The 14791-nt window shown below is 33.2% G+C and overlaps 1 protein-coding gene across 1 annotated transcript in view; it reads left to right on the top strand.

Moving 5' to 3' along the window:
- BBS9 (Bardet-Biedl syndrome 9) overlaps positions 1–14791 on the top strand; it is a 454814-nt gene that overhangs the window by 184529 nt on the left and 255494 nt on the right. The window contains 4 exon segments of the mRNA XM_032643444.1: positions 2445–2547; positions 4014–4118; positions 6249–6263; positions 11216–11356. Coding sequence (XP_032499335.1) covers positions 2445–2547; positions 4014–4118; positions 6249–6263; positions 11216–11356 — 364 coding nt within the window.

Genomic DNA, 14791 nt, shown 5'->3' with positions numbered 1-14791 from the left:
TAGTGGAATAGCTATCATGTCTACAGCACATGCGTACTTTCTTCTTCCCATAATTACCATCAGTGTTTTATTAAAAAGGTATTATGCTTTTTATAATGGTCAGATATCATTACAGAATCTTTGTGGTATGCAGATTTCCCCCCATGTATTCCCAGGGCTTATAAAATAAAATTTGAGAGTTCATTGTTCATTTGCTGTGTTTATTGTACTTATTTGCATCAATAGTTGTCCTTTAAAATTTTTACTTTGCAAGTCAAAAATTTTGTGCTTATTTTAAGTTGTACAGAATATCCACTTCATTTAAAATTAATACAAGACATTTACTGAATCTAATTATATGTGTATAATGTTTGTGGGCCAGATGTATATTCTTGTATATTGTTTATCTATAGTATGTATGTATATATATAATTAAGGAATAGTTGATACATGCCTTTTACCTAAGAGAAAATTCAAAATGACTTTTCTTAAAAATTAAGTATGCCCTTGCATTGTGTCAATTAATAATGGAATGTATCTGTCTCATATACTAGAGTCTAGTAACTAGACTAAATTATTCCATAGCAAAGGTGCCATGTATAATAGAAGAGTGCTTCTCAACTCTGGTTGTAAATAGCTATCACCTGGGGAACTATTAAAGCAATACCAATACCCAGGTCTACTCCCAGAGATTGTGATTTAGTTGGTCTAGCAACTCTACCTGGCCAGTGACTGTGATAAATCTGGCTTACCATGTGGATAAACTCATCCAAAGAGACTGTTCAAAGAGGCTGGGGCTTTTAGGAGACAGAATCCAAAGAGAGAATGTTCCCAATGGAAGCCAGATCTTTAAGCTTTTTCTTTGATGCCCCTAGCACTGTGGCCCAGTAAAGATCCTTGGGCCTGATGGATTCTATTGACGTTCCTCCTCAGGGTGAGTGAGAGAAGTCCTGGCCTTCTCTACCCATACCCACCCTATTTCTCAGTCAAACTATTAACCCAGAATTCATAGCTATTAACTCTGACTGGAATGGGAATTATCATTCCAAGCATCATCAACTAAGAGCACCAGTTTGGAAATGCAGCCAGCTTAGAAATGCAGCAGTCATTATTGCCATTCTTTGATATTTTCTAGAATTAGTTATGTCAGGTATTTTTGTATTAAGCCGTGGAAGAAAATGTAGTGCTTTGATATGTATTTAAACTATTGATAGTAAATACCTACCTAGAAAGGAAATCTTTAGAGCGTAACTTGTGTAAAAGGTAATATACTGATACTAGATAAAATAAATAATTCATGATGCCACATCTATACATGTAAAGAAGAATGAACACATATAATATTTCATGATGTAGTTATTCACCAGACATGAGGGCAGATTATTTTGGTCTGCTTTTGAGAGAACATTTTTTAGTAGCTTTATTGAGATATAATTCACATACCATACAATTTGCTCTTTTAAAGTGTACAATTCAATGATTTTTAGTATATTTGCAGAGTTGTAGAATGATGACCACAATTTAATTTTGGAACATTTTTGTCCCTCCAAGGGAAACCCCATATTCATTAGCTGTCACTTGCTGTTCTCTCCATTCCCCCACCCCCAATCTCACTACTATCCCAAAGCAACTACTAGTCTATTTTTTGTCTCTGTAGATTTATAGATTTGCCCCCTCTAGATATCTCATATAAATTGAATCATATAATATGTGGTCTTTGTGACTGGCTTCTTTCGCTTAGCATAGTATAATGTCCCCATGTTGTAGCATGTGTCAGTACTTCATTTCTTTTTATTATTATTAATATTATTAAATATTATTCTGAATAACATTTCATTGTAGAGATATACCATATTTTGTTTGTCCATTCATCAGTTGATGGACACTTGGGTTGTTTCTAGTTTTAGCTATTATGAATAGTACTGCTATGAACATGTGTACAAGTTTTTGGGTGGGCATATGTTCCATTTCTCTTGGCATGGAATTGTGAGGTCAGATGGTAATTTTATGTTTAAGTTTTAAAGAAACTGTCAAACTTTTTTCTTGAATGGCTATACCATTTTACATTTCCATCAGCAATTTATGCAGGTTCTAGTTTCTCTGCATTCTTGCTAACACCTGTTTTTGTCTGTCCTTTTGGTTATAGCATTTAAGTAGATGTGTAGTAGTATCTCATTGTGGTTTTACTTTGTATTTCATACAAAGATTTTGAGCATTTTTTCACGTGCTTATTGGCTATTTGTACATCTTCTTGGAGAAAAGTCTGTTCAACTCCCTTGCCCAGTTTCTGAGTAGAACTTTTTAATCTACTACCTATGTTACAGGTTATGTTTTGTGACAGCTCATTTTTTTTTCTCAGATGGTATTTCCTAATTATTTGCTAATGATTTTTTAAGTAGTTGTGATATTCTATCAATTTGGAAAAAATGTAATTTTTTTATTAATAACGATTTCTATTTTCTCAGGTCACACTGCAGAATCGAGTGGCATTACAAAAGATCAGATTATCGGTCTATGTACAACCACCTTTAGTATTGACTTGTGATCAGTTCACCTTTGAACTTATGGGTAAGTGTTTTGTTTTGGCTTAAAGTCTATCATGGTGTGAGCTTTTTTTTAATTAAAATTTTTTTTATCAGTGGGTTTATTTCATGGCTATATTTCTTGTCTGAATAGTGAGACTGGTATCTTCCTGAAATCAATGATTGTGTTGTTTTGCTTATATTTTCCCTCCAAACATCAAGCATGGACATTCAGTGAATGGCTGTTGAGTTGAAGTAGTTACAGATTTTCAAGCGTTTTCTTAATAATTGTACTTAAATACTATATTTTGGAAGGCTTTTTTATTGGTGTTTCTCTAGTGAGCTATTTATTGAATCTGTAATGTTTGAAGAAAGAATATTGGCTTTGGAGTCTGGCCTGAATTTGAATCCTGGCTCTGACACTCAATGTGTAACCATGGGCAAGCTACTTAAGTAATTACTGGGAGCCTCAGTTTTGTTTTGTTTTAATCTGCAGAAAGGGGATAATGATATCTGTGTTACAGAACTGTTTTAATTAGAATTTAATCAGAAAATTAATTGGACTTAATTAGAAAATGAATCTATGTAAGGTAACTGTAATAATGCCTAAGATTTCTTTGCATAGGGTCTCTCTTACCACTTACATCCAGTTGTCATTAGTCCTGTTAAAATGATTTCTGAATTATTTTTCAAGTCTTTTTCTGTCTTCACTGCTGCTGTTCAGCTGGGAACCCTATGTCTTATTCACAAAAAGCAAGAACATATCTCTCTTTTTTCCTTTTTATAACCAACCCCTACCTTAGGTGCCCGACAGATAGTAGAAACTCAGTAAGTATTCATTGACTTAGTGAATGAGTGATTGAATGGTTGAGGTAAACTTGTAGGTGATATCTCACTTTATTTTTTTAATTTTTCACAATACTTCCAACTTGTCTTTCTAAAACACATTCTGGACCATTAATTTTTCAAGTTAAAAACCTCTTATAGCTCTCTAGTGCAGGTTGGAGGTCAAATACATGAATATGGAAGGCTATGCACAATCTGCCAAGTTGCCACAGTTTTAGTTACATCGATATCCAGTTCCCCCTTCCACTTTCTCCTGCAGTCTGTGTTGTAGCCATGATAAGGTACTATTTCCCACTCGCAAATTCTCTCGCCCTTTGCGTACCTTTTGCTTTGTTCATGCTGCCTGCTCATCTGAGTAAAAGAAGCAGTGGTGTAGAATGTTAGGTACCCTTGTTCTGGAGCCAATTCCCAGCTCTGTATTAGCTATGTGACCTTGGGCAAGCTTTTTAATCTCTTTGTAGCCATTTTCCTCATGCACCAAAAAATGGGGATAATAATAATGCCCACCATGTAGGGTTGTTCTGAGGATTCAATGAGTTAATCTATATAATTGTTATGTAAAGTGCTTAAGACAGTAGCTGGCATGCAGTATATATCTAATTTTAACTGTTTGTTAATAATAATTGTCCAAAATTATGTAATATATTATTTTTACATTGCTCATAGCACCAGAGATGACTAGAACAGTAGGCTTTTCTGTTTATCTGAAAGGAAGTTATTTACCACCTGAACTGGAGGGAAATGCTGTTGTTTCTTATTCCAGACCTACAGGTAAGCATACAGTTGTTCATGAATTTACAAGCCTAATCACTGCTTTTAAGTTACTGGAGTTATGAGTTAAATGTTTAAGTGTTTAAAATGGGAAAACACATTGTAAAATATTATTAAATGAAAAAATACTCTTTTCTAGTGTTAAATAAAAATGTATGTTCAAATTACTTTGATGTGTTATGGATAATTAGTGATAGTCTATTTAGCTGATTTCCATATGTAATGTTTGATTCTATCTTTTCAATTAATAGCAAATATGATGTATTTTTATTCCCACTAGAAGAATGTTATCTAGTCAGACTTCATGTATTTGAACTAAAGAGCAAAACCTAGTCTGAATTAGTAAAAAAGACTATTATGGGTTGCTATAATATTAAGTCAGTCTTCAGAGTTTCAAACACCGCTTTAGTGATTAAATAAAACTATTATCTTACATGTTACAGTATTTAAGAACAGGATCTGTATTATTTCAAGAAACTCTTAATAGATCAAAAATGTTATCTTTAGTCCAGTTGAGATGTAATTATTATAAATTTCAACTTGGGTTCAATTTTATAGTTTTGTGTGTGTGTAGTGAATTTTTCATAGTAACAGTTTGACAATTAGTTGATTGATAGAATAAGAATAATTAGTTATTGCTTTTTTTAAAAAACGTTTAAATGTAGTGTAACTGATAGGGTATTTCAACCATGTTGCATTTGTGTTTTTTAAGCATTTCTGTACAGTTTTCTTAATTTAAAAAGCTTAGAGGTGCCTTATTCATATTTTTTTCTCTCTGTTGATACCTACTTTGCTTACTTAGCAATGGTTTTTATGAGACTGATGCAACTACCCTACTGTGCTAACAAGGCACCTTGCAATGTTTTTAATAATAGTAGTTCTTATTTTGTCTAAGTGAATTTCTGTTTATGCATTGACAACTCTATGCTTGGAGGTGATTTTGTAACTTTAGTACATGTTTTCAAAATCTGTTTCTCCTTCTTTGTAAGTTATTTTGCTTTAAATTATAAAAAAATCATTTCTGGCCAGAAGTGACCACTTTAACCATTTCCTTATATTTTCAAAATTTGGGGTAACATAAATATTTTATGGTTAAATGGCTTTGCGAAAGCTGGCTTTGGAGAGAAATACAAATCTTCTGTAAGGGATCAAAGAATGATGGACTTCTTAGTTGGATGTTTCTGAAAAGAGCATTGAAATGTTCAGTGTTATTTTAATTTTGAGTTGTGAAATAAAAATCAGGAAATGTTGGCTAAAATCTCTAGATCATTTATCATTAATTGAACATCTCAATAATCATAGGCATGATAATACTTTTTATCTTTGTTACACCTTGTGTATGTAGTTATAGAGATTGTTGATGCCTTAATTCAACTAGTTATTTCATTTGCTTTCAAGGAAAAGTAGTGATAGTGGTTGAAAATAAAGAAATGGATTACCTAGCAAGTGGACGAAAGGCTTAAAAATTCATTACAAAGTAATAAAATCATTCAGTGAGCTTATGGTTGCACATACCATTTTTAGCTATTATGCTTTTCTAAAGACAGAATTTGAAAGACTAAATTGTTACTAACCCAAAAGAAGCATAGGCATTAATTGGTTGAAAGTTAATTAGAAGTTAGAGTAAAAACAAATCTATAAAAAGTAAAAGAATACCAAGACAAGCTGAAAAAAAAATAGACATTGTTCCATAGTAGTATCTATTAAACTAAAGTTATAATAAAGCAAGACTAACTGGAAATATTATATTATATATTTGTCTTTCACTCAGATTTTTTCCAAAAAATTCATTTAATGCTCTTGATGTCATTTACATATTGAGTCTGGTTTGCTTTTGGCTAGATCATGTATCTTTACCTCTTTTTGCCACGTTTATACTGGAATAACACCCTCTCATGGACTTCTGAGAATGGATGAAATATATTGTTAGATTTCATTTATTCATGTTATATTCTTCAATTGTGAATTGGCTTATCTTTATTGGAGGGCCATTTAAATCATCTGTAAGAATCTTGAAAATTTTAAATTATATTTTAAGCAGATATGTGTTAAGTTTGTGTTGTAATTTTATAACAGATAATTTGTTACATTTTCTACCCTATCCCTTTTTGAATTGCCTCTGATGGATAGATCGAAATCCTGAGGGTAAGTGAAAAGATAATTTAGAACGAAATGAATTTCAGAACTGAAATTTGGTCAGTTAATTCAACTGGTATTATACCATGAATGAATTCTTTTTATGGACTACTGTTTTAACTATAGCAACCTCTTTAGGGTGATTCAGTGCCTTGATCTGGCTATGGAGAAGCTAGTATATGTTTCCACTTATAGATACTTGTTATTCATTATTAGTTGTTTCAGAGTCATGAGAAACAATGAAGCTCCATGACTTTTTTGAACAAAACCAAAGGCACCACTGACAACTTATTTTTGTAAGTCATTGGTGATTTACCTGTATGCTCAGTTATCTTGGTTTACTTAAAAAGAGTAAGGAAAAAAATTCTGAATTCTAAATTGTATGATTCTGTATACCCCAAAATATTCACCTCTTTGATCAGAATGCCATGTGTACTCATTCTATGGGCGTATTTCTTGTCTTGTTAGAATTTGTGGGGGAATATCATCAAGGGACTGACCCCTTGAACTTGCCTGGGTCAGTGTTGTCACCATTTCGTTTTCCCCAAATCCTTTGTTTATTACTCTGCTATAATACTTATCATACTATGAATTTCATTAAGTCTGTTCTTTAGGTTCCCCTAGTAGATTTTTGAGCTCTTTAAGAACAGGGTTCAAGTACTTAGGATTGTGCAGTATCTGGTTATATGACAGGTACTCTATAAGGATCCTCTACTTTGTTTATTTTTCCTCCTAGACACAGACTTAATGTGATGGTTTGTCTTAGTTTAATAGCCATTTTAGATTAGTATTAGATAATATTAATTAGTAATAATTAGATAAATAAAATACTTTAAAATAATGGCATTATTTACTCATATAGTTTTGGTGGTGCCAACAACCTGAGTTGCATAGTGTCTGGGAGGTGAATATATATTTATATGAGAAATATTTTAATAGAGGTAAGCTTTTAGCTTAATAGTATAAAGTATACTTGTCAAACTAGAATTTGGGTTATTAAAAATAATTTTAATAATGAATATTTACATTTTACTTTGCAAGATTTCATGTAACTGATAAGATTTTGCAATAACTTTTATAAAATTAATATTATCATTTAAATTATTTGTTTTGAGTTTTAAAAAAATCAGTAACGGTTATTATTGAAAGGAATTTATTTCCTCTTACTAAAAATTCAGATCAAACCATGAGAAAAAAAATCACAATATATGGAAGTTTTAGTATTTCAATGCAAACCTGAAGCTGGTTTTAATAATCTCTTATTATATATTTTAAAATTATAATTAAGCTTCAGGGAGTAGAGTTGAAATATTCAGCTTTACCTAGTAGGCAAGAAAATAATATGTTGCCACTTAGATCTTACTTACATAAGGCTTCAGATTTCAAAGACTTTTCCATTTTATTGGCCTGATCTGTTCAGGCTCTATTGCAGATAAGCAGTGCTGCTTTTACATATGGAAAAAGAGAAGCAAACGAGGTTTTATGTTGTCCCATAAGAGTTTGTCTCCATTATTTCTGCATTAAAGTTACATGACATGGGCAGTGTAAAACATGACTGCAGATGGAGCACAGTACATAGCCAGACATAACAGGAAGGGATCAAGGAAGTTCTGGCTACCAGACATTGCTACTGCTTTGGGGTTCCTTGTTTTCAATAAGAAATGACTCTAGCAGGCCCCTGGAAAGAGTTCTAAAGGCATTATGTAGATGTGTAATATATAGATATAGTTATTCTACTCTGGTATATAAGTCCTTTTTTCTTTTTTTAAAGCACATTTTGGCATCCCTCTTGACAGTGATACTGGTCTCTTGGGTGTGCCAGGGGTAATTAGAATTCTCTTCCTGGAAAAATTGTTCTGTCAGGAGTGATTTTTTTTTTTTTTTTTTTTTTTTTTTTTTTTTTTTTTTTGTCAGGAGTGATTTTGATCTGAATTTTCTCTCTAAGTGTTAAATAATTTTGTGATTAATCACACCATGGTAGTTGCAACTATCTGTTTCCTCTAGTAGGCTAGAAGGGGAAGTGTTTGAAGGAGAGGTGATTATATTTGTTTAAAAACTGTAGGAAAAAGTCAGTCTGATGAGTGAGTAGGCCAATATTTGAGTATTACAAATAACCAAATTCTTCTTTTCTCTCAGCATTATATTCAGAGAGTTGAATAAGCCAAATAGAGACTGTTTTGCCAACTAAATATCACTGATGGTAGGCAGTTAGGATCAGTTAGGCTCTTTCAACTGAGTTGAAAGCTATCCTACTAGCAACTTTGGAAAGTCTTTAAGTGCAATATAATTCTTTCCTTCCTTATTACAGATACACATATGCATACACTCACACATACCTCTACATGTTTCTGGCTTCAGGTTCTTAGCTACAGTTATAGCCTGAAGAGTAACTGGTAGCCAAATCTGCATTCCAAGTTTCTTAAGAAAATGTAAATCTCAATAGAAATGTGCCGCTGATAAACTCCATGTCTAAATACTAGACATTATATTTTGAAATGTTCGGGTTTTAATTTGATGGGAAGTAATATAAAATATTGGCAGTATAATTTTTCTTTTTAAAGGTATGGTTTCCTTAAACTGGTTTCTAAAGGATTTCATACTCTTTTTTGCCCCCCAATGGTAAAACTTTTCAAGCTGCCATCATTTAAAAAATAGCCATAATCATTTTATTAAGTATGAGTGTCATCATTTTTCAAAGTAATGTTTTCCAAATGTCCTGTGAAACAGGCTTACAATTCCTGGAGAGAAAAGAAATTCTGGAGGGGTTCTTCAAATCTTAGCAACTGCAGACCATTGCCCTAGTGTGTGATATTGTCATTAACTGACTTAACTGAGCTGTGAATTGAGTTACAATGTATTTCCCTTCTTGGGTTTATTAGTGCTTGCAATCCATTTGTTTCAATTTCTGAAACATTTATACACCACCAGTTTCTTTAGCTCTGGTTCTTGGAGTTTTAGGGTAATAATCTAAGTAACATAAGGCTAGTGTTGTTGATCATGATTAATTTTGTTTCACCACAAATTCAGTCAGTACCTGGTCCAAGTGAAGTAGAGCCACAGTTTCAGCAGTGTAGTTTTAGAAGAGCATTTACAGCCAAATTTTATTTGAACAATTAACTCAGACTTTGGTTGAAAGTACATAGAAGATAGCTTCTCTTTGTGCATGTACAGAATTGTCAGAAGATGAAGCATTTTTTCCCTGTTATTCTATTCATTGAAAATGAAGGAACTGGAATTAGCTTTCAGTTTCCTTGTTCTTTCCAGACTGCATCTATTTATTGAGGCTGTAATTTATATATTGTAGAGGAAAAACATTAGTAGGTATATTTCCATAATTTGAGGATATATGGAATATATGAAGTTGGAAAAAATAATGCTTTGTAATATTTTTTGTAGTGTTATTGATAGTTGTGGTCTGAGCAGTAGCTTAGATCACGTTACCATAATATTTTGAGTCAAAACATTTCATCATTTTAAAGTACAAATACACATGCCTCTAAAACCTCACAAAATGTCAGGAAATAATACCCTGGGACTTCTCTGAAGAGACACCAGTTATAGTTTGCATCTAGGATTCCAGGAGAAGTGAATTTAACATCTGTTGGTTATGAGCAAAAAATGAGCTATGTAAAATTTGATGGATAATAGATTATGTTGAAGAGAATGACAAATATGCTCCACATGCTCTGAAAAAGTATTTAATTGGCTTCATATATCAATATGCTTGCCATTGTTGATCTCTTACTATCCTAGTGAATAAGTAGTTCTGAAAAGTGTACTCCCAGCTTGGTTATAGAGTAAACCACACAACTCCAATTGGCATTAACAAAATATATTGCTAATTCTAGGAATCCTATTTGGGATCATGTCTCCAAACTTTACTGCTTCCGCTTTTGCTATTTTTAAGCTGCTCTCTGACTCCACTGTAAAGAAATAAAGGAATTAATGTGTGGATCTATCCAGTAGAGTAGAACATTTTAAGTTTTCCTTTTTTCTACAGTAGTTTACTAAGATATAGTTTTCTGTATATTATCTTTTGTCTTATCCAGTCAAAAATAGAATCCTAGTATAAAAGGAGAGAGAACTAAAGTTGTAGAGTTGCTTTACTTGATTTATAAGTAGAGAGCTTAATTTGCTTTGGTTTCAGTTTCATTCTTTGTAAAATATTAAAAGGAATGATTTTTAAAAACTTTAAATTCTGATATAAACTCTTCATTGTTATTTTTATGCAGTTACTTATTTCAATATACCTGTATACTTTCTGAAAAAATTTGAGAATTGAATGACTATGTAAGCCTTTCAAAATGTTGCTTAACAGTGATATGTAAAGTTAAATGGATTGAGAAAAATTCAATTTGTATGAAAGTAATATTCTTCATATTGATGTATAAAATGACATTAGAATGAACTTCATTAGAACTTCAGTAGGGCAAATTCTGCTTTCATGTTCATAATTTATTGCAAATTGTTAATTGTATTTTGAATCTTCAATAAGTAAAAAAACAAAAATTAAAACTTTCGGGGGTAAAGAAATGATTAGATATGGTCATATAGAGTCTTCCTGATATAAATTTCATATTCTTTGCTCATTTTAGCGGATAGTCTTGGGTTTAGGGCTAGAGCTTTGAAGGTCTTAAAGACAGTTCAGTAATTGAATATAACTACATATAATGTTTTATATAGCATTCAACTGTGATGATTTTTAAAATATGATATTACTATTAAAGGCAGAGTTTACCCCTATGCTCCTTTTTAAGATTTTATTTTTGCCTTGCACTTTTTGACAATAAAGTAAAAACATAAATTATGATAATGCTTTCCAGTTATTTCAGTTATGCTAAATGAAATGGGCAGGTAACAAACATTTAAACTAAGATATGTTGCTACTATGTACTACTATTAGTAGTACAATATTTTTCTTATTTGTCAAATTTATGAATATATGTTTCTCTTTATTTCAGGCATTCCTCGAGTTAGCCAATGTAAGTTTAGACTTCCCCTGAAATTAATCTGCTTACCAGGCCAGCCTTCAAAAACTGCAAGCCACAAACTAACTATTGATACCAACAAATCTCCAGTCAGTCTTCTCAGTCTCTTTCCAGGTAGGACTCTTGAAGTAACATGCCTGTAACATCAGAAATGTTAAGAATTTAGAATGGAATCCTTCATCAGCAGGTAATGATGGGGTAATTATCAGATAATTGTTAAGTCAGAATATAAAAGTGCCTCAAGGATTTTTTCGTTCTGTTTGCGGGTTCAAAGGAAATAGCTTATATCAACAAGGTAATAAAGCGTACCTTTTAAGTTTGATTAAAATTATTATAATCATTATTTTGCTTCAGTATTCAGAAATGAAAACATCAAATGTTTCTTTTTAGACTGTGAAATTTTTGGGCTTGGAATGTAAATATTTATTATTCATCTTTATTGTAGGTTTTCAAATATATCCCTTTTCTAAGCATGTAAATATTTATTATTCGTCTTCATTGTAGGTTTTTGGAAAGGTACCTTTTAAAAGCATATTCTTATGCCCCTGAAAAGTAACCTCATAAGTGGGTACTCTATGTGGTTGTGCTGTCTTCAGCAGCTGGAGGGGGCAATGTTCATTCTTTGCCTCCAGTGCTTTAGAAGGGGCTACGTGTATAAAGCTAGAATATCACAATGAACATTATTGGTAATTTGTGAAGGTGTGACTTTCTCCAGGTGTTGGTTTTTCTTTTTGAGTAGCTTAGAAAAGAGAGAGGCATTGATTGGATAAAACATCTTTAGTTGCCAGGGTTTCTAATGTGTCGCATCTATTACCTTTCTTGGTGATGAGGTGGAATTAAAAAAAATAATCTGGGAATTAAATCGACCCTTTTAAATCCATCATTAAAAATCAGCACTGTTGACTGTAAGATGCATCTTCATCCTTGCATTAGTGGATGGATTTAGAATACAAGTATTTCCCACAAGGTTTAGAAATTTATGGTAAGTCAACTTTTGTGTTATTACCTACTTAAAGTGATTAAAATTTATTTTTCATTAATTTGAAGTGTTTTTAAAAGCTTTATTTATATATAACTCTGAAAGATCTCCAAGATGCTCTTTATTACAGTTAATCTATTTAGTTTGAATGAATTTGAATGAATGAGTGTGTGTGTGTGTGTGTGTGTGTGTGTGTGTGTGTGTGTGTGTGTGTAGTTAGCAAATAGTTTTGTACCTTTTGGTTTCTAATTCCCTTTCATTCCCTTTCTTCTTTGTCAATTTTCTTATAACAAATTTGGATTCTAAAAAAGGCAGAGGGGGCTTGCCTGGTGGCACAGTGGTTGAGAGTCCGCCTGCCGATGCAGGGGACACGGGTTCGTGCCCCGGTCCGGGAAGATCCCACATGCTGCGGAGCGGCTGGGCCCGTGAGCCATGGCCGCTGAGCCTGTGCGTCCGGAGCCTGTGCTCTGCGGTGGGAGAGGCCACAACAGTGAGAGGCCCGTGTACCAAAAAAAGAAAAAAAAAAAAAAGGCAGAGAGTCACTACCTTTATAACATCTTATGCAAACATACTAGTTCCTTGGTCTCCTATTCTATCCTGACAACATAGCTGGAAATTGTATGTTGCGCACCAAATTTATTGATGCCTTTGAAAAATGTTTAAGACTCTGGCTTCTGAGTGGTCAATCTTTACTGTAGATGACTGAAACCGATAGAGATTGAATAAGAATGTATGCTTTTGACCAGAGAGGGAAACTCTGTAAGCTATGGATTGGTTAAGAAGTACTAAGGAAAGCTTATAACTCATCTGTCCTGATTTTGGACTCAGTTGTTTTGATGTCATAGGTATCTTAGGCTCATTTGCTTCTTATTCACTTTAGAAATGGGACTCAATGACAAATTTTAAAAATTTCCCCTGAGTCAATTTATGTAATATAGTTTGTTCTTTTTTTGAGTTTCCAGATTTGTGTTCATATTAAACATGCTGGAATCCTGTAATTGTTTAAAAGAAGTACTCTTGCTACTTTTTCACTTTTCATGATACGTTTCACTCTTGCTATATATGATGTTAAAGTTGCTATTATAAGTTATTTTTTAATGGAAATAAAATTAATGATCTTCATAGAGAAGAAATAAAACTACTTTTAATCTACATCTCTTCCTATTTGTCTATTTCAGTTCTTTTTTTTTGTATATTTAAAATTAATTTTTCTTATTACAAAAGAAATGTGAAATTTAGGAATGAATAACCAAAAAGAAGAAAATGAAAGTTACTGGTAATTCTTACACCCAGCAATATCTACTTATATTTCATTACATTTCCCTACTCTTTTAAAAAATATTTTTTCTAAGCATTTCATCCCCCCAAAGAATATTACTTTGCATATTGTTGTGAGACACCTTTCTATATAATTAGATCTTTTATTTTATGATTTTAATGATCACATACTATTCTATCATAAATAATTTGGCCAGCATTATATTTTTCTGTATTTATGTTGTTTTCAGTGTATTCATATTGTAAATATATTATAGCAATATATCTCTAAATTTATTATTTCTTTTTTTTTTTTTTGTGGTATGCGGGCCTCTCACTGTTGTGGCCTCTCCCGTTGCAGAGCACAGGCTCCGGACGTGCAGGCTCAGTGGCCATGGCTCACGGGCCCAGCTGCTCCGTGGCATGTGGGATCTTCCCGGACCGGGGCACGAACCCGTGTCCCCTGCATTGGCAGGCGGACTCTCAACCACTGTGCCACCAGGGAAGCCCTATTATTACTTCTTTGATGCCCTACTGTGCATTCTTGAGATAACTCTATCAACAGTGTTTGAATGGAGGTGTCTAGTGCCCCAAATACTGGCCAGTAGAGAATATTATAATTATAAAAAGCCTTAATATGCTTAATGGCTATATAGAAAATATTTATTTACATATATATAAAAATAATTATCGGGAGTGATTTTGGCTAAATGTGACTTAAGCAAGGTAATATGTATTTTTTATCTCAAATAAAGAGAGGTCCACAAGTGGGCAGTGGAAGCTGGTATAGTGGTTTGTGAATGTTACCAAAGACCCAGCTTTTTTCTTTCTTTGCAATGTGCATTCTCTAGTGTGTTGGCTTGTTCCATGGCAATAAGATAGCTGCTTTGGCTTAAGTCATCATAAATGACTACAGGGCAGGAGGTAGGGGAAGGAGATAGCTATAGCAATGAATGTAACTTTTATCAGAAAGGCATGTTTCCATAAACTTCTTAGGAGATTTCTACTTAGGCCTCAGTAGCCAAAATACTGTCACATGGCCTCTTCTAGCAGTAAAGGGGGCTGAGAACTAATGTACATGGGCTGGGGAAAAAGAGGCTGGGAATAGATGTTAAATTAGCTGACATTCAGTGTATGCCATGATACCAGTAATTTTACACAAAAATTTTACATAAATGTAATAACAGGGCTTCCCTGGTGGTGCAGTGGTTGAGAGTCCGCCTGCCGATGCAGGGGACGTGGGTTGGTGCCCTGGTCCAGGAGGATCCCACATGCCGCGGAGCGGCTGGGCCCGTGAGCCATGGCCACTGAGC

The sequence above is a fragment of the Phocoena sinus genome, chromosome 9 (genome assembly GCF_008692025.1).
Source record: "Phocoena sinus isolate mPhoSin1 chromosome 9, mPhoSin1.pri, whole genome shotgun sequence".
NCBI lineage: Eukaryota > Metazoa > Chordata > Mammalia > Artiodactyla > Phocoenidae > Phocoena > Phocoena sinus.
Note: the sequence above shows the minus strand (reverse complement) of the source record. Positions and strands in the feature narration are given on the sequence as shown.